Source organism: Pelodiscus sinensis, chromosome 11 (assembly GCF_052426305.1).
Source record: "Pelodiscus sinensis isolate ZL-2025 chromosome 11, ASM5242630v1, whole genome shotgun sequence".
Taxonomy (NCBI): Eukaryota; Metazoa; Chordata; order Testudines; family Trionychidae; genus Pelodiscus; species Pelodiscus sinensis.
The window spans coordinates 14,039,878-14,063,399 of record NC_143062.1 but is presented as its reverse complement, the minus strand read 5'-3'; the positions used below and the strand labels follow the sequence as shown (position 1 = coordinate 14,063,399).

The 23,522-nt window shown below is 48.9% G+C and overlaps 1 protein-coding gene across 18 annotated transcripts in view; it reads right to left on the bottom strand.

The window, feature by feature from the left end:
- The window catches only part of LOC102448489 (plasma membrane calcium-transporting ATPase 2), an 857,866-nt gene that overhangs the window by 105,326 nt on the left and 729,018 nt on the right, over positions 1-23,522 (bottom strand). For all 18 annotated transcript variants that reach the window (XR_012906525.2, XR_012906526.2, XM_075939331.2 and 15 more), the window contains 2 exons: positions 16,141-16,382; positions 13,296-13,530 (listed from right to left, as the gene is read on the bottom strand). Coding sequence is in view for 16 of the 18 variants with exons in the window: in XM_075939331.2 (XP_075795446.1) it covers positions 13,296-13,530; positions 16,141-16,382 (477 nt within the window). In the remaining 2 variants the exon portion in view is untranslated. The remainder of the gene's footprint in view (positions 1-13,295; positions 13,531-16,140; positions 16,383-23,522) is intronic.

Sequence of the window (23,522 nt, the reverse complement as noted above, 5' to 3'; positions counted from 1 at the left end):
TCTTTATAGGTTATTTCCAGTAATGAGGTCCTGCATCATCATTATAACAAGTGTATACTTTCGTCACTAATAATAAACAAGTACCCCAAGGGAACATCAATAAGCAAAGTATCAAAGCCAGAGCTGCTTGACACTATTTTAGTGCTTGCAGAAATACTAAAAGAAAGCAACACAAAAACATCAAATTCACAGTTAATCCACACAGTCGTACCAGGGAATTGCCTTTGCTTTTGTTAGGCTCTGAGCAAGAAAGATAAGCTAACAAAGTATTGGGTAGGCATAGGTAGACTGCACTTTCTTTGCAACATCCAAACCCCGTATTATGAGTGGGCACAGAAAACAATGGACAGATATGAGTTCCAGGTTGGTTTCAAAGTATTAAAAAGAAACCAATTTTATTACTTCTGGCATAAAAGAGTCTGATGGCATTACTATGAAGATGTCCCTCTTTTCTAGGCACACTAAAAGCATCTTGAGAAAATATTTAAATAAAATGGAAAATATTTAAGCTATGTGGAAGAAGGAATGGGACAAATTAATATGAGGACTGGCAAAGCTCCTTATTTATTTACATTGGACATTTTTCAGTGAGTCATTAGTCAATAGTGCCAGATGGTTAGCAGGTGAAAATTGGAATAGCTCCAATGATGTAAATAGAATTGTGCCAATTCATGCCAACTGAAGAGCCAGCCTATATATTTTGATTTAAAATGATTAGGATTAAGAAGGAACAACTATGGGATGGTATCTGACAGAATTTATGGTTATTAATTCTAAAGGAGGCAGCTTATTTTGCCAAAGTTATTTTTAGAAGATCTGTGTTTCAATGTAACAAAGATTCCATTTAAGATATTTAGTAATTTTGGATTCCATTCTGTCAGGACCACTAAGGAAGATGAGCACTACACACCTGCAGGAAGATATACTGTCAGAATCTTTTTTGGGTGTGGAAATGGGATTTACAAACCCCAGGCTGAGCATAAGCAGAAGATCACACCTCTGAACAGCTGCCAGGACTGCCAGGCTTGGAGACAAACATAGCTGTTACCAATTAAAACAAACCCAGCCATAAAGGAGGGAGACAAGAAAGGAATGAGGAGGCAGAAAGGCCTGGGATTGCAGGACAAGAGACCCATGTCAGGCTGCCTCTGAAAAACAAGGAGACAAAAGGAGATCTCAAGCCCTAAGTTTTAAGGGCGGATGGACTCAATGTAAATTAGGAGTTTATGAACAGATCTAATTGCAGACACATTGAAATAGACCAGTTAGGGAAAAACTGGGGCCCTATTGAGAGATTTAATCAAAAGCAATTCGCAGGTGGTCACTCAAATACAATCTGGGCTATGTTTAGACTGGCATGATTTTCCAGAAATGCTTTTAATGGAAAAGTTTTCTGTTAAAAGCATTTTCGGAAAAGAACGTCTAGATTGGCACGGACACTTTTCCGCAAAAGCACTTTTTGCCGAAAAGCATCCATGCCAATCTAGACGCGCTTTTCCCCAAAAAAGTCCCAATTGCCATTTTCGCGATCGGGGCTTTTTTGTGGAAAACAAAGCTGAGCTGTCTACACTGGCCCTTTTGCGCAAAATTTTTGCGCAAAAGGACTTTTGCCCGAATGGAAGCAGCATAGTATTTCCGCAAGAACACTGACAATCTTACATGAGATCGTCAGTGCTTTTGCGGAAATTCAAGTGGCCCGTGTAGACAGCTGGCAAGTTTTTCCGGAAAAGTGGCTGATTTTCCAGAAAAACTGGCCAGTCTAGACACAGCCGTAGAGTTTACTTACTGCCATCACATTTGAAACATGATAAGAAAATGAAGTCTGTGGTACTTTCAGACAACTAGAGAAGTCCCGCATCTTGTTCTGATAGCACACTTGAAATCAAGAACAATGACCTGCAGAACCTCCTAACTACTGACTTCGTTCCCAAATGTGAAATAGGGGCCATGAAACTGATTCCGCTGCCACTAGTCCCCATGAATTCATACAGGATTCAGCCTATGTCCCTGAATACTCACAGGATGTGGCCTATGTACACATCTGTTCTGAAATCTTCCTAGTCTTATCGTCTGAATTAGTACAATTGTAAAAACAACAGAATTATAAATGAAAGAAGGGAATTTGTGCATATTCTTCAAGGAAATAAAACATGTGTTTAAAGCCACTAAGAAATATCTGTGTACTTTAAACCCAAACTTTTTAGTTGAATTGAAGCACAGATGATACTGCATATGCAAGCAGCATGGTGAATCAGTGCACTTACATACGAAAATTCTATGTGGCCAACTATACCAGGACTTAATATGTCAGCTAAGCAGAAGCTGATCTTCCAGCCCACACAATCTCATTATCAGAAGTAGGGCATATGAATAATTTTCATTATTTGCACTCCATACATAAAGTGGGTTTTTTGGTTTTTTTCCCCCTCAGGGATTCATAAAGCTTTTAAAGTGATTAGAACCCAAGTTTATATATAGAATGCATGGCTACGTCTAGACTGGCATGATTTTGCGGAAATACTTTTAACGGAAAAGTTTTTCCGTTAAAAGAATTTCTGCAAAAGAGCGTCTAGATTGGCACGGATGCTTTTGCGCAAAAAGTGCTTTTACGCAAAAGCATCTGTGGCCAGTCTAGACGCAATTTTGCGCAAGAAAGCCCCGATCGCCATTTTAGCCATCGGGGCTTTTTTGCACAAAACAGTTCTTCCCTGTCTACACTGACCCACTTGCGCAAGTATTCTTGCACAAGAGAGCTTTTTCCTGAGCAGGAGCGTGAAAGTATTTGCACAAGAAGTACTGATTTTGTACATTACAAAGTCAGTGCTCTTGCACAAATTCAAGCAGCCAGTGTAGACAGCTGGCAAGTTTTTGCACAAAAGCATGTTAATGTCATGGTGTGAAAGTTTTAATACTCTATGGGGATATTTAAGTTAGATAGACATCTAACAGAAAAAGCGGCGAGGAGTCCTGTGGCACCTTATAGACTAACTGAAGTGTAGGAGCATAAGCTTTCGTGGGCAAAGACCCACTTCGTCAGATGCATGTAGTGGAAATTTCCAGAGGCAGGTATAAATATGCAGGCCAGGATCAGGCTGGAGATGACGAGGTGGATCCCGTAGCAGGAGACTTCTGGGTACACGTCTGGCTCTGTCAATCTGTCTCCTCACTTCCTCGTGTGGGTATCGCAGTTTACAGAATGCTTGTTGAAGATCTTGTAGGTGTAGGTCTCTGTCTGAGGGTTTGGAGCATATGCGGTTGTACCTCAGTGCTTGGCTGTAAACAATGGATTGTGTGGTGTGTCCAGGATGGAAGCTGGAGGCATGCAGGTAAGTGTAGCGGTCGGTACACCGATCGACAGAGCCAGACGTGTACCCAGAAGCCTCCTGCTACGGGACAAGCCCAAGAAAGAAACCAACAGAACACCACTGGCCATCACCTACAGTCCCCAGCTAAAACCTCTCCAACGCATCATTAGTGATCTACAACCCATCCTGGACAATGATCCCTCACTCTCACAGGCCTTGGGAGGTAGGCCGGTCCTTGCCCACAGACAACCCGCCAACCTGAAGCATATTCTCACCAGCAACTACACACCACACCATAATAACTCGAACTCAGGAACCAATCCTTGCAACAAACCTCGGTGCCAACTCTGCCCACATATATACACTAGCAACACCATCACAGGACCTAACCAGATCAGCCATACTATCACTGGTACGTTCTCCTGCACATCTACCAACGTAATATATGCCATCATGTGCCAACAATGCCCCTCTGCTGTATACATCGGCCAAACTGGACAGTCCCTACATAAAAGAATCAATGGACACAAATCTGATATTAGGAATGGCAACATACAAAAACCTGTAGGGGAACACTTCAATCTCCCTGGACACACAATTGCAGATCTAAAGGTAGCCATCCTGCAGCAAAAAAACTTCAGGACCAGACTTCAAAGAGAAACTGCTGAGCTACAGTTCATCTTCAAGTTTGACACAATCAACTCTGGATTAAACAAAGACTGTGAATGGCTTGCTAATTACAAAAGCAGCTTCTGCTCTCTTGGAATTCACACCTCCAGATCAGCTGCTAGAAGTGGGCCTCATCCTCCTTGATTGGATCCACCTCTTCATCTCCAGCCTGATCCTGGCCTGCATATTTATACCTGCCTCTGGAAATTTCCACTACATGCATCTGATGAAGTGGGTCTTTGCCCACGAAAGCTTATGCTCCTACACTTCAGTTAGTCTATAAGGTGCCACAGGACTCCTCGCCGCTTTTGCAGATTCAGACTAACACGGCTACCCTTCTGATACTTGACATCTATCAGAGATGGTCTAGATCGGGGTGAGCAATTATTTTTGCTTGGGGGCCGCTTCAAAAATTTTTGAAGTAGCCCCAGGTCATTCTGGAAGGGGTGGGGCTTAAACAGGAATAGGCAGGGTCTAAACAGGAAGGGGTGGGGCTACTCCACCCCCAGACCATGATTGGTCTGGGCGTGGGGGAGCCGCTTTGCCCCCCTTCTCACTAGCCACTCATGCACTGGAAGAGGCTAGGCATGATCCTCCACCCCCAGGGCAATCAGGGCCTGGGAGTGGGGGAATGATGAAAGACTCCTCCGCTCTTACCCCCGCTATGCGAGCAGCGCATGGTGCTTCAAAGCGCCACATGCTCCTGGCAGGCCGGGAGGAGGCTTTGCGTGCTCTCCTGTCCCCAGTCCAATTAAGGCCTTTGAAGTGCCACGCGCTGCTTGCAGGGTGGTGGCAGAGCAGGGAATGATTTGGGAACTCCCCTGCCCCCAGGCCTTAATTGGCCTCGTGACGGGGGAACAGCAGAGCCTCTGAAGGCCGGATCCACCCACTTGGTGGGCTGGATCTGGCCCGTAAAAGCCCTTTTGCCCACCCCTAGTCTAGATGGTACTGGGCCCTGCCATGAGGGCAGGGGACTGGACTCGATGACCTCTCGAGGTCCCTTCTAGTTCTAGTGTTCTATGGTTCTATGATATGCCTTCAGGATTTCTGCATTTGTGAGTCATTAATGAGTCATGCAGTTCATCCCAAACAAATCTCAATAAAACCATTATACTTTCAGACATGCTATTTTGACAGGTTGGTTTTACTTAAGCCACATTTTGAGACCCAACAGGAAGACTGTTTTGTTTTTTTTTAAATCAAATTTGTTTTTAGGCTTAGGAATCTCAGATGTGGTTTGGAGACAGATTGATTAGTACTGGTGATGATGGATAAAATGAAAAGGTTACTTACCTCGTAACTGTAGTTCTTCGAGATGTGTTGCTCATGTCCATTCTGATTAGGTGTACGCGCGCCGCGTGCACAGATTCCAGAGCTTTTTTCCCTTAGCAGTACCCATAGGGCCAGCAGGGAGCCCCCTGGAGTGGCACCGGTATACCCCTGCTGGCCCTCCCACTTTGTCTTTAAAAAACACCGTGTAAGGTGGTTCTGATGTGAGGGCCTTAAGCTCAGACACCCGCCTGGCCGAGGTAATGGCCACAAGGAAAGCTACCTTATAAGATAGATGTGTCAGGGAGCATGAAGCTAGGGGCTCGAACGGGGGCTTCATAAGGGCAGTCAGGACCAGGTTAAGGTCCCACGCCGGTACCGGAGGCCTCTCATATGGCATCAACCTGTCGACTCCCTTTAGAAACCTTTTAACCAAGGGGTTGGCAAAGATAGACCTTTGGCCCCCCCCGGTGTGGAAGGCCGCAATGGCCGCCAGGTACACCCTTAGGGAGGCTGTGGCCAGACCCTTTTTCCGCAGGTGGAGAAGGAATTCCAGGACAGTCGGAACAGCCCCTTCACCTGGAGCGAGCGTCCTGCCCCCCAGCCAGGAAGTAAACCTCCTCCACTTAGCCTCGTAGAGAGCTCTAGTGGACAGCTTCCTACTTTCCAAGAGGACCTCCTGGACATCTCTAGAGCAGGCTTGCTCCGTCAATGAGAGCCACTGAGGAGCCACGCTGCTAGGTGGAGAGATGGAAGGCTCGGGTGGAGTGCCACCCCGGCCTCGCAGCTCTGAGTGATTAGATCTGGCACCAGGGGTAGCCTGAGCGGGCCCTCCACAGTCAGATCCAGCAAGGTGGTGAACCAGTACTGTCGAGGCCATACTGGCGCTATCAGGATGGCTCGAGCCCTGAACCTCTGCACTCTGAGGAGTGTGTCGTGGATCAGAGGGAACGGGGGGAAGGCATAGAGTAGGCCCCTGGGCCAGCTGACCTGCAGCGCATCTCCCCGAGAGCCCTGCCCGTGCCCCATGTACGAAAAGAACTGCCCGCACTTGGCGTTGCTCGGAGTTGCGAACAGGTCCAGCCGGGGAAATCCCCACCTCTGGAAGACCTCGTGGAGTACATCCCCCCTTAGCACCCACTCGTGCGCCTGGATTGAATGGCTGAGCCTGTCTGCCAGCCCGTTCCTGGTTCCTGGGAGGTGAGACGCCTCCAGAGAAATGCTGTGGGCTATACACAGTTCCCATAGCTCTAGGGCTTCCCGGCACAGGGGAGAGGAACGCGCCCCACCCTGTTTGTTGATATAGAACATGGCCGTAGTGTTGTCTGTCAGCACCGCCACCACTCTGTTCTGTAAGTGGGGAAGGAACGCCCTGCAGGCCAACCTGACCGCCCGCAGCTCCTTGATATTTATATGGAGGCGAGCCTCCTCTGCCGACCACATACCTTGTGTCCTGAGGTTGCCCAGGTGAGCGCCCCATCCCACGTCCGAGGCGTCCGTGACCAGCTGCACAGACGGGGACGGCTTGGTGAACTGGACCCCCGCACACATCGTGCTCTCGTCCTTCCACCAGTCCAGCGAGCGCAGGACGTCCTGGGGGATAGTTACCACCGCATCCAGCAGCGACCTCAAGGGGTTGTGCACTACCTTGAGCCACCCCTGCAATGGGCGCATGCGTAGCCTGGCATGTTGGACCACGTAAGTGCCCGCCGCCATGTGGCCTAGCAGCCTCATGCAGGTCCTCGCCGTCGTAGTCGGGAACTCCTGCAGCCCCACTACCAGCGATTGAATGGCCGAAAATCTGTCTCTCGGTAGGGACGCCTTGCCCATAGGCGAGTCCAGATGGGCCCCCACAAAGTCTATGACTTGCGTGGGCTCCAGCAGTGATTTGGCCTCGTTTATGAGGAGGCCGAGGCCCTTGAACAGAGCTCTGGCCCTCGAGACATGGTCCAGTACCTGTTCTCGAGACTTGCCCTTTATGAGCCAGTCGTCTCAGGAACGCGGCTACCACGGTCATACATTTGGTAAAGACTCTCAGGGCCGTACACAGTCCAAAGGGGAGGACCGTAAACTGAAAGTGATCCTGCCCCACCGTGAACCGGAGGAATTTTCTGTGACTTGGAAAAATTGAAATGTGGAAGTATGCATCTTTTAAATCGAGAGCAGCATACCAGTCCCCCTTTCTGAGCGATGGGATGATGCGGGCTAGCGTCACCATCCTGAACTTCGTCTTCCTTATAAAGGTGTTCAGGTTTCGGAGGTCTAGTATGGGACGCATACCTCCTTTCGCGTTGGGTACCAGGAAGTAGCGGGAGTAGAAACCCTTTCCCCTTACGTTTGGAGGTACCCTTTCTATGGCCCCTAGCATCAACAGGTTGGACACCTCCTGCCAAAGGAGCATCTCGTGAGAGGGGTCCCTGAAAAGGGACGAGGCTGGGGGATGGAAGGTAGGGTAAGAAAGGAAGGGGATAGTATATCCCTGCTTCACCAGGTCTAGGACCCAACGGTCCGACGTGATCTTTAACCATCCCTGGAAAAATAGGGAAAGACGGTCCCCAAAGGGCGGACAGATAGGCGCTACTGGTACTCTGCTCTCTGGCGTACCTTCAAAATGAGGGCTTAGCTTGGGGACCGGGAGACGGCCCTGAGCTTCTCTCGGAGTCTGACCGAGGCCCCCTACGCCTGCCCCTGAAAAGGTCAGGGCGGCCATTGTTGCGGCCTCTCCTGCGACCCCTTTCGTTGTTCTGCCCCCTTCTAGGGTAGGGCCTAGCCTGGAAAGAGCGCCTCTGAGGCGCCGGGGTATGTATCCCTAGCGACTTCAGGGTTGCCCTTGAGTCTTTCAGGCTATGCAGCTTGGAATCAGTCTGCTCTGAAAATAAGGCCGGCCCCTCAAAGGGCAGGTCTTGGATAGTGGTCTGCACCTCGGGTGGGATGCCAGACACCTGCAGCCAGGCACTACGCCTCATCACCACCCCCGTGGCCATGGTGCGGGCTGCCAAATCGGCTGCGTCCAAGGCCGCCTGGAGAGAGGTACGCGCCACTGCCTGTCCCTCTTCCGTCAAGGCCCCGAACTCCTGACGGGATTCGGGAGGAAGCTGGCTGGCAAATTTTTGCGTGGACGCCCACATATTAAAAGCATAATGCCCCAGCATCAGTTGCTGGTTAGCTATACGGAGCTGGAGGCCACCTGTGGCATAGGCCTTCCGGCCAAGCAGGTCCAATCTCCTAGGCTCCTTTGCCTTCGAAGTGGGGCCTGGAGGCCCTTGGCGCTCCTTCGGCCCAGCGGCCTGAACCACTATGGATCCCGGAGCCGGGTGGGTAAACAGATACTCATGCCCCTCCTGGGGTACATAGTATCGTCTCTCGACCCCCTTCTGGGTTGGTGCAATAGAGGCCGGCGTCTGCCACAGGGTTTTAGACAGCTTGTCCACCGTTTTATTCAGTGGGAGTGCCACCCGACCAGGGCCCGCTGCCGCTATGATGTCCACCATCGGATCTAAGTCCTCGTGAACCTCCTCGTGCTGGACCGCAAGGTTGACCGCCAGCCTCCGGAGCAGCTCCTGGTGCGCCCTGGAGTCCATGGACGGGGGCTGAGGTGCGGGGTCGGCCAGGGCCTCGTCTGGCGAGGACGACGAGAAGTCCCTTGAGGGGACTGCCTCCTCGGTCAACTGCGCCCCCGGTTCCTCCTGACCAATAACCGGGGGTCTTGGCCCCGAAGCCATGGGCGAGCCACTTCCAGGCAGGGGGGCTGTCAAGGGGGTTGCAGATGGGGTGCTACTTCTTCGAGATGACCCCGCTGCCGGCCCCGAAGGGGGAGGCCCCTGGGCCTGATGGTATGCCCAGGGCGTCCAGAAAGCCCACTGGGGTTGCCCCTGCGACTGCTGCTGGACCATCGGATCCCGGTGAGATGATCTGACCGACGAGCGGGACCTATGGCGAGGCCGCGACCTATATGAGGGACCAGTCGAAACCACTGACTCAGCCTCCGACTCCGAAGAGTACTCTGATGCTGACCAGGGAGAGGCCGATGAAGCCTGCACCCTACGTTGGTCTGCCATGGCCGATGGCTTGCCCCTGTGCACCACACGCGGTGCCGGTGGTGGCATAAGTGGAGGCCTTTGCTGCGGCTGTACCGCGCCCAGGTGCATCTGATAGACCGGTGCGTACCCCTCTGGTGCCGTCACGTGCATCGGTGCCGCGCTCTGCTGCTGTGCCCCCAAGGAGTAAGCAGGGATCGGTGCCGGGAGCGGCAACAGCGTGGGTGCCGTGCGGGGCGCGTAATACGGTGCAGGGCCCTGCACCGCCCAGGGAGCCATCTGCGGCACCGGACCCTGCACCGGTGCCGGTGCCGTCGGCGTAGCGAGCCCACACGCTCCCGGAGTCGCTGCCGGTGCCGTGGGGAGCGGGCCCGGGGTTGGTGCCGGTGTTCGTCCCGGCTCCGGTGCCGGTGTTCTCCCCGGCACCGGGGGAAACTGCTGCTGCTGGGCCGAGGCCTGCCCGTTGCCCAGAGGGTCCCACGGCCCAGCCCTGTCCTGCTGGGGGGCACTAGAGGCCTGTGCCGGAGCGGTCCGCTCCTGCGGTACCGGGCCCTCCCCTTCATCCACCGCCATGTGGATGAGGTCCCGGGCTGCCTCAAAAGTCTCTGGGGTGGAGGGCTGGCGGACCTCTCCTAGCCCCACTGTCTGCCCAGGGCTCTTGCCCTTGTCCGGGCTGTGCCTCTTCCTAGAGGACTTAGAAGAAAGGTGCCCCTCCTTAGGGCGCACCTTCTGGGCACTCCTCTCTGCCGAGCGACCCCTCGAGCTCTTGGAGGCCTCGGCACCGGTGACGCGATCTGCGTCTCAGTGCCCTGCTGTCCTACGGTGCCGCCGTCGGTGCGCTGCGGGCGGAGTGAGGCCGCTCCTCGCCCTGAGGCTGCAGTGCCGACTCCATTAGCAGGAGTTTCAGTCGGAAGTCGCTCTCCTTCTTAGTCCTGGGTTTAAAGCTCTTGCAAATAGAGCAGCTTTCAGCTCGATGAGCCTCACCCAGACACTTAAGGCAGTCAGAATGAGGGTCTCCGCAGGGCTTAGGGTTGGAGCAGGAGGCACAGGGTTTGAAGCCCTGGGGCCCTGGCATGCCCTCCCCTCGCGGGAGGGTTCCACTGCTCCCTTATCTAAATAACTATTTACAGTACTTAACAACTACTTAACTAGAAAAGAAACTTCAACTGCGAACTATAATACAACGGATAAGAGATAAGCTGCTAAGAGATAGGCAATAGCCTGAAGCATGCTCCAGCTACCGACACAGGCGGTAAGAAGGAACTGAGGGGTGGGAGGGCCAGCAGGGGTATATATGCACCGATATACCGGCGCCACTCCAGGGGGCTCCCTGCTGGCCCTATGGGTACTGCTAAGGGAAAAAAGCTCCGGAATCCGTGCACGCGGCGCGCGTACACCTAATCAGAATGGACATGAGCAAGCACTCGAAGAAGAACAATACTTTTTATCACATGAATGAGTATCTTACCACGTGGGTGCAGAAATAGGGCAATTATCACACAGGTGGCTTTTTCTATGGTATGGCATTATCATAGTCAGAAATATAATATATTGGGTTTGTATAGCATTCAGGGAAACAGAAGACTATTTCATAGTCCTTCAAAGTAGTTTAATGTGTACTTTTGATATTTTAGTAAAAAATAAACAGTATTTCTTAGCATATACAAAATTGTGAGCAACCTGATATACTAGCAAGGAGGATCCAAACAGAATTATTAAGAAACTGACTAAAATAGATCTATCATGCAAATTAAATGGGATGTAAGGACAGGGAGGAGAGAGATTGCCACCAGATGGCCTCTGCCATTTCCTTTGTAAAGGTTAATAGTGTTATCAATGCATGGCCAGGTGACTTATAGATATTAGTTCTATACCACAAGAAGTGTGTGATTTAATAGACTGAACATGTTACTTTGGAACTAGGAATTTCTTATTTCTATTCCCAGAACTTTTAATTTACTTTGGCCTTATCCTCTGTGTTATACTGGTTCCTCAACTGTAAAATGGGAATAATGTTCTTTCCCATTTGTTATAATGATTAATAATCAAGTACTATATAAATATATCAGATACAAATCAACCATCTTCTATCATGTAATTATATAGGGAGTGAACACTATTCTCATTTCCATGACATCAGAGCCTCTATTTCTTACTGTGTTCTATTTTATTTATAAATTTAAAAAATGGTTTTATTTTAAAGCTTTCTGATAGAAGCTTAAATCAGCCAAAGATGGAGTATAAATTTGCAGACTCTTTACTCATGCAACTCTAATAGTGAGTTCCACAGCATCAAAGATTCCAATTCACTTTTTACATATGGTGGCATCTGTGAATTTTATATTTGGATTTTTTACCCTTCAATTGCTAAACTCTCCTTTGCAAAGACAGTTAACAAATGTTTTCTTCATTCAAACACAACATTAAAAACAATTTGTTAACTGTCAACTCAACTGTGGTTAAAGCCATGCACATCCATGGCTATCTGCTTTATATCTGTGTGTATCCACATCCGCGTATGTGGATGCAGATATCTGCAGCTCATTTTTGCAGATACAGATGTGGATACAAATTTTGTATCTTGAACCCTGAAAATCTGCAGATATCTACTTTATATCTGTGACCAGTCAGACACGCCTAACCCCCTGATTGGAACATAGCTGGACACATTCCCTCCACCCCCATTTCTACCTCTCAGCTACAGCTTGACTAGTTCCTGGTAAGCAAATGTAGTTGAGACAGTTCCTGTTAGCTGAGAAAATGTGGTTTAAGTAGCTTCCTGTTATATCAAAGTTGATATGGCAGTCAAATGGCATGTCTAAAGTATAATGGTGTTATTGGGATTTGTTTGGGATGACCTGCCAGACACTTGTTTAGAAAACACATTGCTTAAGCAGAATTGATTATATTAATGCTTATGTATGTAAGCTACAGAATGTGTAAGTGTGAATGGGAAGCACCCTATCATAAGGCAGTCTAGCACCTGTTACCTTTTAAGGCAAGAAAGGACCCTGAAAATGCATAAATTGTGTGACAGGCGGCCAGAAGGTCTCTTTTGCCTTGGAAAAATGTAACAGCACGCCAAGCCCGGGAATGGACTAGAAGAAGTAGAGCTCTCCCGTGGATCTGAAGGGATCTCCGGGGACCTTTGTCGCCTCATGGCTGAATCTCAAGGGGGCTGTTGCCTGGCCAGTTTCAGCTACCTGTGAAATCAAAACTAACTCTTGCCACCTGCCTCCAAACTGCCAGCATGAATGTGATGTGTGTGTGTGAGTACTGCCATACTATTAAGAATCTGTTATAATAAACTAGCTTCAGTGTTACTGAAATTCACCGTTTGCCTAAGTTTTTTCCCTTGGCTGGTCCAAGGACAGGTAACAATATCCGCAGGTATCCGCATCTGTGGAAGTGGATCAGGATATTCATGGCTCATTTTTTGTGGATATGGATGCAGCTATGGATACAAATTTTATATCCATGCAGGGCTCTAATTGTAGTACAGTAATTGACATGTCAAAGTAACAAAGGACTGTTAAGTTGTTATTACAGAAAACAGAACTTCCTCTAGAGCAGATTTATTTTATGTTGAAAACAAATCACCATTTCATACTTGTACCAGAAACTTATTTTCTCAAAGGGAACCCATCTCTGTTTCTCATACAACTTCAATATTGGACTGTCACATTTTACTTAATGGAAAGTTTCACCTGCATTGTCTAGGTGGCCATTCACAAAAGGAAGCTTTTCTGATATGACTCCCTATAAAGTACTCAGTAAGACAAAAATTAAAACCTTATCACCTTTTTCTTGCAATACTTTACATCAGCCTATTTTTGCTATAATTAAGTAAGGTCAACTGAACAATAAAGGACTTTTCTCAGATATAGGAGCTGTATCCAAGTTTTTGTGGCATCCAATTTGATAATGTTAATTAGAAAATTAAACAAAAATAGACTACTTCATGAAATTTGAATTCAGACTTAAGTAGGCACTGTAATGTATAAGTCTGACATACCTCTGGCCTTACTGGATCTTCAATACCAACTACACAAATGCAGGTCAGGTCAGTTAAAATGTCATTTTCACTGTCCCAGTCTGGTTCTGGGTTACTGCTGAAGTCCCGGTACGCAACGCAAATAGTTCTCAGTCCATCACAGGCCATGGGCTCAATCACTTTCTTCACCATCTCATCCCGGTCACGGGGTCTGAAAACACGAATGTCGCCTGCTGCATTTAGGATTCTAGAACACCTGGAAGAAAAGGACATGAATTGCATTTGTTTGGTTATTGGTTTTCATTATATCCACTTATTTCATCCAATACCATACTTCTTTGTTTTAAAGAGATTTAATTTCTACTTCACAGATTAATTATTCTACTGCTGGGGAAGAGAATGCACCTATGATTTCAACAGCTGTTGGGCAGATATTAAGATTCTTTTATCTGACATTGCAGTTAAATGCTAAGTAATTTCTATTAGGCACATGTTTAGTGAAGAAATTACAACGAACTGAAAAAATATCTTGCGAATCCAAATGTATGCTATGTTCCTGTTAACTAACAAGAAGACACTGGAATTCATATTCCTTCATGATAAAAGCACATTTCAAAAGTGCATCTGTTTACAGTTTAATGTGGAGGGAGGAAACAAGAGCAAAGAAATGCCAATGGAGGTATTTTGTGGCGACTAATAGAAGGTAGGAAAGATGGCCAGTGACATTTTTCCATCCAGACGACTGAGCAAGATTACTTTTTTAAAGGAAAAAAAAAGGTTAATCACATTAAAAATGTTATGTTATAGTCTTACAATAATGTTATTACTTATTACTTGCAACTATTATTTAGTTTCCAGATTCAAACCAAGACAATAAGGGTATGTCTACACTACAGCACTAATTCCAACTAACTTAATTTGAATTAGTTAATTCAAACTAAGCTAATTCGAATTAGTGCATCTAGACCTAAAAACTAATTCGAATTAGCGTTTTGCTAATTTGAACTAGCATGTCCACATTGAGTGGACCCTGAACTGAAGTTAAGGCTGGCCAGAACCAGTGCTGGCAGAGCATCAGGTTAGGACTTAGAGTGTGGAGCTGCTGCCTCAGGCTAGATGAGGGCTGTGCTTAAAGGAACCCGACCCCCACCCCAGACAGACAGTTCTCAGGGTTCCCCGCTTGCTTGTCTAACTCGATGAGGGACAGCAAAGCAGTCCTGTCTTGGAGTGCCCTGAGTGCCCGCACTCGGCACATCACAGCACTTGGCCATCAGCCCGGCTGCACTTGCCGCAGGCTACCAGCCGGGGGGGGGGGGGGTCAATCGGTGGGCTGTCAGGATCCAGGAGGCCCTGCAGGAGAGCTTCCACTCCAAGGAGCCTGCAGAGCCACCCCAGTCCTCCCCATCGGGGGCTCGTGCCCCATTTCTTCCTCACCTCCTTCCACTTACCCCTCCCTAGCCCCCCTTCCTGATATAAAAAATAAAGGACATGTGTTCAAAAACAGAAACTCTCTTTATTGAACAAAACTGGAGGGGGGGATTATCCTCTGGGGAGACTGAGAGAAGGAGGTGGGAGAGGTGAAGAGAGAGGGTGGGAGAGGGGAGGGGGAAACCTGGGAGGAGGGAGCTGGAAGGGGGAAGCCAGGGGAAGAAGGAGGAGGGGAAGTATAAAACTATGGTACACCATATCTTCAGTACTGTGTACAGATGTGGTCTCCTCACCTCAAAAAAGATATTTTGGCCTTGGAAAAGGTTCAGAAAAGGGCAACTAAAATGATCAGGGGTTTGGAACAGGTCCTATATGAAGAGAGGCTAAAGCAACTGGGACTTTTCAGCTTAGAAAAGAGGAGACTGAGGGGGGATATGATAGAGGTCTATAAAATCATGAGTGATGTGGAGAGGGTGAATAAAGAAAAGTTCTTCATTAGTTCCCATAATATAAGGACTAGAGGACACCAAATGAAATTAATGGACAGCAGGTTTAAAACTAATAAAAGAAAGTTCTTCTTCACACAGCACATAGTCAACCTGTGGAACTCCTTTCCGCAGGAGGCTGTGAAGGCTAGAACTATAACAGAGTTTAAAGAGAAGTTAGATAAATTCATGGAGGTTGGGTCCATGGAGTGATATTAGCCAGGGGGTAGGAATGGTGTCCCTGGCCTCTGTTTTGGAAGGCTGGAGATGGATGGCACGAGACAAATGGCTTGGTCATTGTCTTCGGTCCATCCCCTCCAGGGTACCTGGTGCTGGCCACTGTCCATGATCTCCGCACTAGACCAGGCGGGCACCCGCCTCTTGCTTGGTTCCTGGGAGCCGCCAGCCTGGTCCTGGGAAGAGGCGGAGGGCTGGGTGGCAGCGGATGGCTGGCTCATCTCGTGCCAGGTGCAGGGTCTGCTGGCTGGGTGCTGGCAGGCTTGCAACTGGCACAAGCACTGTAGCCAGACCATGCCCCTTTAAGGGCTCCGGGGCCAGGAGGAGGGCAGAAAAGTTTCCCTGGTTTGGCCCAGACTGGCCACCAGAGCAACCTGGGAAGGGCTAGCCTCCAACTAGTTTGAATTAAGTGGCTACACAGCCCTTAATTCGAACTACTTAATTAGAACTAGGCGTTACTCCTCGTAGAATGAGGTTTACCTAGTTCAAATTAAGCGCTCCACTAGTTCGATTTAAATTCGAACTAGCGGTTTGTATGTGTTGCCCCATTAAAGTTAATTCGCTGTTAGTTCGAATTAACTTTGTAGTGTAGACATACCCTAAGGGCTTAATCCTATTTTTTCTGAAGTCAGTAGCAAAAAAAACCCCATATATTTTAATATTGTGGGATCATTCCAAGTACCAGTAAATAAGGCAAAGAGACACAGTGCACTTACTTTTTCAGAACAATTTCAGAAGCACCTTTGCTGTACATTCGGAAACTCCCGTCTGCCATTTTTATCACAGTGCTCATTGACTTTCTCACAGAGTTAAATGTGTATACTTTGTAGAGTTTCTCCTCAGGGATTAGATTCCGAACAGGCTGGTAATCCTGCTTCAGTTCCAGGACAAACCCCAGCAGGCCACATTCTGTCTTGTTGCCAACCTGACGCGGCAGGCCACCTTCCTTTTCTGGTGGCTGAAGGGAAGAAAGCATCAGATTTCAGCCTCTCGCTCGCTCATGTTTGGCTGTATCCTGTACTTTTAAAGCCCAGGCTACTAGTTAAAATCTAAAACCTTTATGATAAAGTCAGAGCTCATCAAATGTTAAAGATCCAGTAGAAGTTTCATAGATTTATAACAGACTGAAAACAATCTATTTCACAATGGAGCAATATTTTCTTTTTAAATGACCAGTGTACAGGCAGTCCCCGGGTTACGTACAAGATAGGGACTGTAGGTTTGTTCTTAAGTTGAATCTGTATGTAAGTCAGAACTGGCGTCAGCCGCTGCTGAAACTGATCAGTTTCAACCGCGGCTGAATCTGGACGCCAGTTCTGACTTACATACAGATTCAACTTAAGAAACCCAGGCGTCCCCAAGTCAGCTGCTGCTGAAACTGATCAGCGGCTGATTCCAGGAAGCCTGGGGCAGAGCAACTCTGCCTCGGGCTTCCTGTAGTCAGCCGCTGGTCAGTTTCAGCAGCGGCTGACTTGGGGACGCCTGGGGCAGAGCAGCTGGGGTGCTGCTGGCTTGCTCCAGTAGCACGGCTCCTCGGCGCTACTGGAGCAACCCAGCAGCACCCCAGCTGCTCTGCCCCAGGCGTCCTGATTCAGCCGCTACTGAAACTGACCAGCAGTGGCTGAATCAGGACGCCTGGGGCAGAGCAGCTGGGGTGCTGCTGGGTTGGTCCGGAGCGGCGCTGCGGGACCAACCCGGCAGCCCCCAGCTGCTCTACCCCAGGGGTAGGCAAGAAAAGCCTGGTCTGCTGGGGGGGCACTAGCTGCATCCCCCCCCCCAGCAGACCAGGGGAACAGGAGCAAAGCCACGGAGCACGCCCACAGCGGGACAGCCCAAGCGCGCCAGGGCTGTCCTGCTGCGGGTGTGCTCCAAGGCTTTGCTCCCCGTCTCCCTGCAGACCAGGGAGACAGGGAGCAAAGCCGCTGAGCACGCTCGCAGCGGGACAGCCCGGGCGTGCTTGGGCTGTCCCGCTGCGGGCGTGCTCTGTGGCTTTGCTCCTGTCCCCCTGGTCTGCTGGGGGGGTCCAGCGGCTTTGCTGGACCCCCCCAGCAGACCAGGGGGACAGGAGCAAAGCCACCCAGGCGGGGGGAGTGCTCCGCGGCTTTCGGGTGTGCTCCGCGGCTTTGCTCCTGTCCCCCTGGTCTGCTGGGGGGGGTCCAGCGGCTTTGCTGGACCCCCCCAGCAGACTAGGGAGACCGGGAGAAGCTTTTCTCGCCCCGGAGGACACGGGTGGCAATCCGCCGCCTGTGAGCTCCGGGGTGAGAAAAGCCCTGTTCGTAAGTGCGGATCCGACATAAGTCGGATCCGCGTAAGTCGGGGACTGCCTGTAATTCCTTGCCACCTTTTAATCCTCCGGATATTGAAGATTTTGTGATGGTTATGATATTTGTCATTACAAGTAAATAAATGTATTTTTCTCAGGATCAGTATATCTAATTCACTTTACTCACGAACAGAACAAAACATTTCCCCCTTTTCCCTCTTGTAGTGATTTCACATTTTTCACAGTGTGCTGAGTATTTTAAGGTAACATTCATCTGCTATAATTTTGAACCTCGTTTGTTTTTAAAAATAAATCTACATTTAATCAGAAGAATAAATCACTAGTAATATTTCCAGTGATTCATGAATATAACATCTGTATAAATAATTAAACACCTATAAATATCTGAATTACTGCAGTATTTCAGTCTCCTGCTTCAGACTATAAATGCTGTATAAGGAAAAGAGGGGGTTAGCTTATGATAATTATACTATCCGGCAAGTCCAGCAATTCTTAATGGTACTAGCTTTAGAGCAGGCCTGGGCAAAATACCCTCCATGGGCCGGATTCAGCCTGCCAAGCTGCCAGATCCAGCCTGTGGACTCCCCACCTGCTTCCTACACCCACCCCCATGCTGCTGAGAAATACAGCTGTTGGAGGGCTGTTGGAACAACTGTTAGACCAGGGGAGGGAAGAAAGGGTTTGCGTGCTGCTCCCACCCCCAGCACAATCCCATTGGCTGGTTTCTGGTGATGGGAGATGCCTGTTAACAGGCAGCTTTGGAAGCACCCTTCCTACCCTCCTCTTAGGCTCCTACGTCTTCAAAAACCACATGGCCCCTTGCAGCCAGTGTGAGGACAGGGAAGATAGGGAGTCTGCTTGAGAAGCCTGCTGTCAGAGAGTCAAGCAAGTAAGTCTCTCAACTGGAGCCTGCCTCTGGCACCCCAACGCTTTGCTCCCCTACCCCACATAACCCAAACCCTCTCCCCTTCTCCTGCTTTGATTTAGTTGGGATTGGTCCTGCCTAGAGCAGGGGGCTGGACTTGATGACCTTCTGAGGTCTCTTCCAGCTCTATGGTTCTTTGATTCTGTGATTCCCTATCTCCTCCCAGATCCTGCACCCCAATCGCTTGCCCCAGATCACAACCCAAACCACTGCACCTCAGTCCCCTGTCCGAAGCACAACACCCTCCTGCCCTAGGTGAGAGCCCAAACCCTTCCACCCTCCCTCCTGCTCCCTAGCCCCCTTCCCCAGATCACAACCCCCTCTTGCTCAATGTCACAACCAAAACCCCTGCACCCTAGTTCCCTAACCCAGGTCACAATTGCCTCCTTCACACAAACACCCTCCCAGACCCCAGACCCTCTCCTGCACCCTAATTCCTTACTGCAAGCTCCCTTCTGCACCCAACCTCCATCCCAGACCCTGCACCGCCTCCATTAATATCATGGAAAAGTGCAGCCCTTGTTCACTTTCCAAATTCTTGGCGTTGCCCCCCCCCCCCCTGAAATTATTGCCCACCCCACATTAGAGGAATTTTTATTAGAAAATATTGATCCTTTCTTGCTCGTGTAAAAAAGCGTAAAAAGAAAACATTAAAATTAATATGGGTTATCAGCTGTAATCAAGTAAACAATTGTTCTCTCATTAATAATATTCCAAAACACTTTAATGGTCAAGTTTACTAACTGAAAATTATTGAGGTCTTCATTCATCTTGCATTTAGCAAAGTTATCAAGTCAAATTCAGCCTTTGCATAAACAGACAAAACTCCATTGAAATCACTGATGTTGGTGAGTTAATCCACAGCGACTAGATGTGAAGAAAATCCTTTCTCAATTTTGATTTGTAATGTTTTGCAATATTTGAAATAAACCGTTTGAGCAATAATTTAAGTCATTGTCTTCAAGGAGACTTAAGTGCTTTGCTGAATCAAATGTTTACTTAAGTGGTTTTTTGCATGCATAAATATATCCAGACTTAACTTTTTTTTATCTGTTTCAGACACCATGGCTGTGTCTACACTGGGCCACTTATTCCAGAAAAGCATCCTGCCAATGTAGACGCTCTTTTTCCGGAAATACTTATAACGGAAAACTGTTCTGTTTTAAGCATTTCCGGAAAATCATGCCAGTGTAGACATAGCCATACAGTGGTTGATTTTCTACTGCGTGCATGTTTTTGGTGCCATGACAAGCTAGCAACTGGACACTGGAAAAAACACATCTATTTGCATTTTATAATATCTGTAAATGAAGACAGTGTCTATATTACATTTTTCTTCGCTCCTCAGCCCCTCAGTTCTCACTCCCCTTTTACACTTTTTACCTGGGATCTGAAATCAGGTTTGATTTTAGTTATCAGCTTGTTTTGAATAGAAATATGTAAACAAGAAAAATATTTCTAGTGACACGAAAATGGCTGCACCGCACCTTTAGCAGAAGAGCCTTTATCTGGCTTTCTTTAATGGCAGAAAGGCATAAATGCTGATTTATCCGCCAAGTGAAGGGAAAAGAGGGGAGATGATACAGGTGCAAGCCAGGCAGGAGAAACCATCTTTCACTTGGACCAAGTAGAGCAGTGATGAAATGTGATGAAATAACAAGATGGGTCAGGATCCACTGTGGGCACTGTGCTAGTCACTCCTTGCTCTAGCAGCTGGGAAGGAATTTTTTCCTCCCTGCCAGATTGGTCAAAGCAGAATCCCTGGGGTTGGGGGGGGGGGAATTACTTTGCTGACGCCAGGTTTGAAGGGGCCTTAGTGGAGGTGAAAATGGAATTGGTGTAAGGTAGGATGTCACGACTCGTTATGTAAGAGCAGGGCAGATGCCCAATGCCAGTGCTCGGTAAGGAAGGGATTCAGAGCTCAGATAAATGGTTTGGTGAAGGAGATGTTTTTTAAAGGAGCAGAAACAGCGGTTTGGTGTTCCGATGATGACATGGCAGGAAGCCAATATTTCCCTCCTTTATAGCCCATCTTAATCCTCATTCAAGGGAGTAGGGATGGTCAGCTCCCAATGTCACTGAGGTGCGGGGAGTCAATGGGCCCTGCACTCCCATTCACAGCCAGATGTGACTCTTAGACAGCAGGCTGGACAGAAGGTTTATTAGTTGACAGGGAGACAGTGTGGAGCAGACTTGTCAGCACAGAAACGAGAAGCAGTCAGTACCATCCATTCTGGGGAGGGTCTGCAGAGTCTCACTCACACATCCAGCAGCCCATCTCCCCCTGAAGCCAGCCCTCACTGTGTCCAGCGTCCTGGGCAAATGGTGTTCCCTGGTCACAGTCCCCATCTCAGGCTCAGGTTAATGGAAAGCACCAGCCATCGTGTAGGGCTATGTCTACATCGCATTCCTCTTCCGAGAGAGAGGAATTCAGATACAGACAAGTGAAATTGCAAATGAAGTGCAGATTTGAATTTCCCGTGCTTCATTTGCATAATCACGGACCAACGCTTTTCTGAAATAGCGTATTTCGAGAAAAAAATGCGGTCCCCATGGGGTTATTTCGAGAAAAAACCCTTCCTTTGAAATAACCCTTACTCCTGAGGAGTTATTTCGAAAGAAGGGTTTTTTCTCAAAAGAACCCCACGGGGACTGCATTTGTTTTCTCGAAATATGCTATTTCGGGAAAATGGCAGTCCACGATTACGAAAATAAAGAGTGGAAAATTGAAATCCGTGCTTTATTTACAATTTTGCTTGTCTGCATTTACATTCCTCTCTTGGAAGAGGACTGCAATGTAGACATGCCATACGCGAGGAAGACTGTCACTCCAAAATTCCCATCTCCACCTCGCTATTTGTGCAGTGTCAGGGAAAATGAGGCACACACAGAGGGGTTACTACAGGACAACAGACATCGCATGCAGCACAACAAAGAGAACAGAGTGAATACAATCTTCCACTTTGTCATACCCAGCAGCAGGCTAGCTGTGGACCAGGCGAGACAAGTGAAGGGGCCATGTGACAGGGCTTTTGCCCTGCACTAGCCCTTTAAGGGCAAAATCCCAGCCCTGAGTGAGGGCTGTGAGCAAAGCCCCAGCTGAGGCAGTTCTGGCTAATGAGGGCCCAGCTGGGGTCTATATAAAGGGCTCCTGGTGGGACAAGGAGGGAAGTTCACTCTTGTTCTGGCTTGAGAACAGGAGGGATCTGGCTACTGGGGAAGCAGAGCAGAGCAGAGCAGTGCTGGGGAAGTCTGGCCAAGCAAGCTCCCAGGCCTGAAGCTACTGGGGCAGCGAGGAGCAGCCATGATAGGCAGAGGCAGCAGATCCATACCCCTTTGCCAGAGATGAGTGGCCATTACAGACTACAGTTTGCCCCTGAGGCAAGGGCTAGATGAAGATTGGCAGTGGGTCACTGAGGCAAGGTAGGTACAGGGGAACTGGGCGTTCCCTGGGAGAACAACTGGGCACCCCTTGGGAAGGGAGGACCCTGGACTGTGCAGTTGGTAAACAACATGCGCCCTTCCCCCCCCCGCCCCTCAGAAGGGGCGCAGGGAGATTGGTGTGTGCACTGCCAGAGGGCCGTGTCCTGAAGAGGACGCCGTGGTCAAAGAGAAACACATCAGCTAGAACAGTGGTCCCCAACCATTTGGGGTTGCCGGGCACCAGGGGGCGTGGCCGTTCGCCCGCCGGGCACCCGGGGGGGCAGGGCCCCCCCATAGCCGCATTCCGGGACCGGCGATCTCCCCTCAAGCGCCGCGCGCCCGGGGCTGGCGCTCTCTTCCCCCCCCCCCCCCCAAGCGGGGCAGGCGCTGGCGCTTTCCCACCCCCCCCAAGCGCCGCGCGCCCGGGGCTGGCGCTAGCGCTTTCTCTCCCCCCCCCCATGCGCCGCGGGGGGTGAATCCGCGGCGCCCCCGGGGCCGGCGCTCACCGTGCACCACGCGCCCGGGGCCGGCTCCGGCACCGAGCATGCGCCACGTGCCCGGTGCCAGGGCAGCCCTGAGCACTTGGCGGGCGCAGAGAAATGCCCCCGCGGGCACCGTGTTGGGGACCACGGAGCTAGAGGGTGGCCTCCAGCCATCCAAACAAGCTAAATCCCAGAGCAACCAGCTGGAAGTGCCATAGTGGTGTCAGCCCCGTGACAGGCTGACAGAAGCACCCTATGTAGAAACTGAAATGTTCATTGATTTACCTGCACTATACTCTTTTATCTGCTAGGTGCTCCTGCATAATTAACAATTAAGTTGTGACCTAAATAAACCACACCTGGTATTTCCTGTCCTTCCAGTATAGCCAGACAATGACTTATGAAGAAGAGTTTTAAAATCTGCTAGCAAGTGTCCACTTTCTCCTTTAGCAGCTGCTATCTCCACACTCTCTGTATACCATATTAAAATAAAGCATATGGTGGTGAGAGTTGGCAGTAGCACTTCCTTTTCTATACTGTTTCATGACACAATCTGTGTGCCAAACGAGTCTCCTTTCAGATTGCTCTCTACAATCCATACCAGAAGCTGGTGGATGTTATAACTTCAAACTGTGCCCCCTGTACAGTTATTTCCTGCTTAAACTTGCAGTTTATATAACAGTCAGGGGAAAATTAAAAGGGGCTACTTATGAATAATTATCCAGAAATACATTGTTGATTAAAGGGATGAAAACCTGCATTGTATGAAAGCTTTTAGAAAGTCTTTTAATTATATTTACTCAGAGAAATCCATTCTTTTCAATGCTCAGGCTTTAGAACAAGCTACTTTGTCTACTAAAAAGAATGTTTGCTTATATATTGCTTAGTAAAATCTTGCACTGGAATGGAGATGGGCTAAGTCATCTATTATGTCTGTCTTTTTAATTCTTGTAGCCTTTATTTTTCAGTACATACTATTATGCC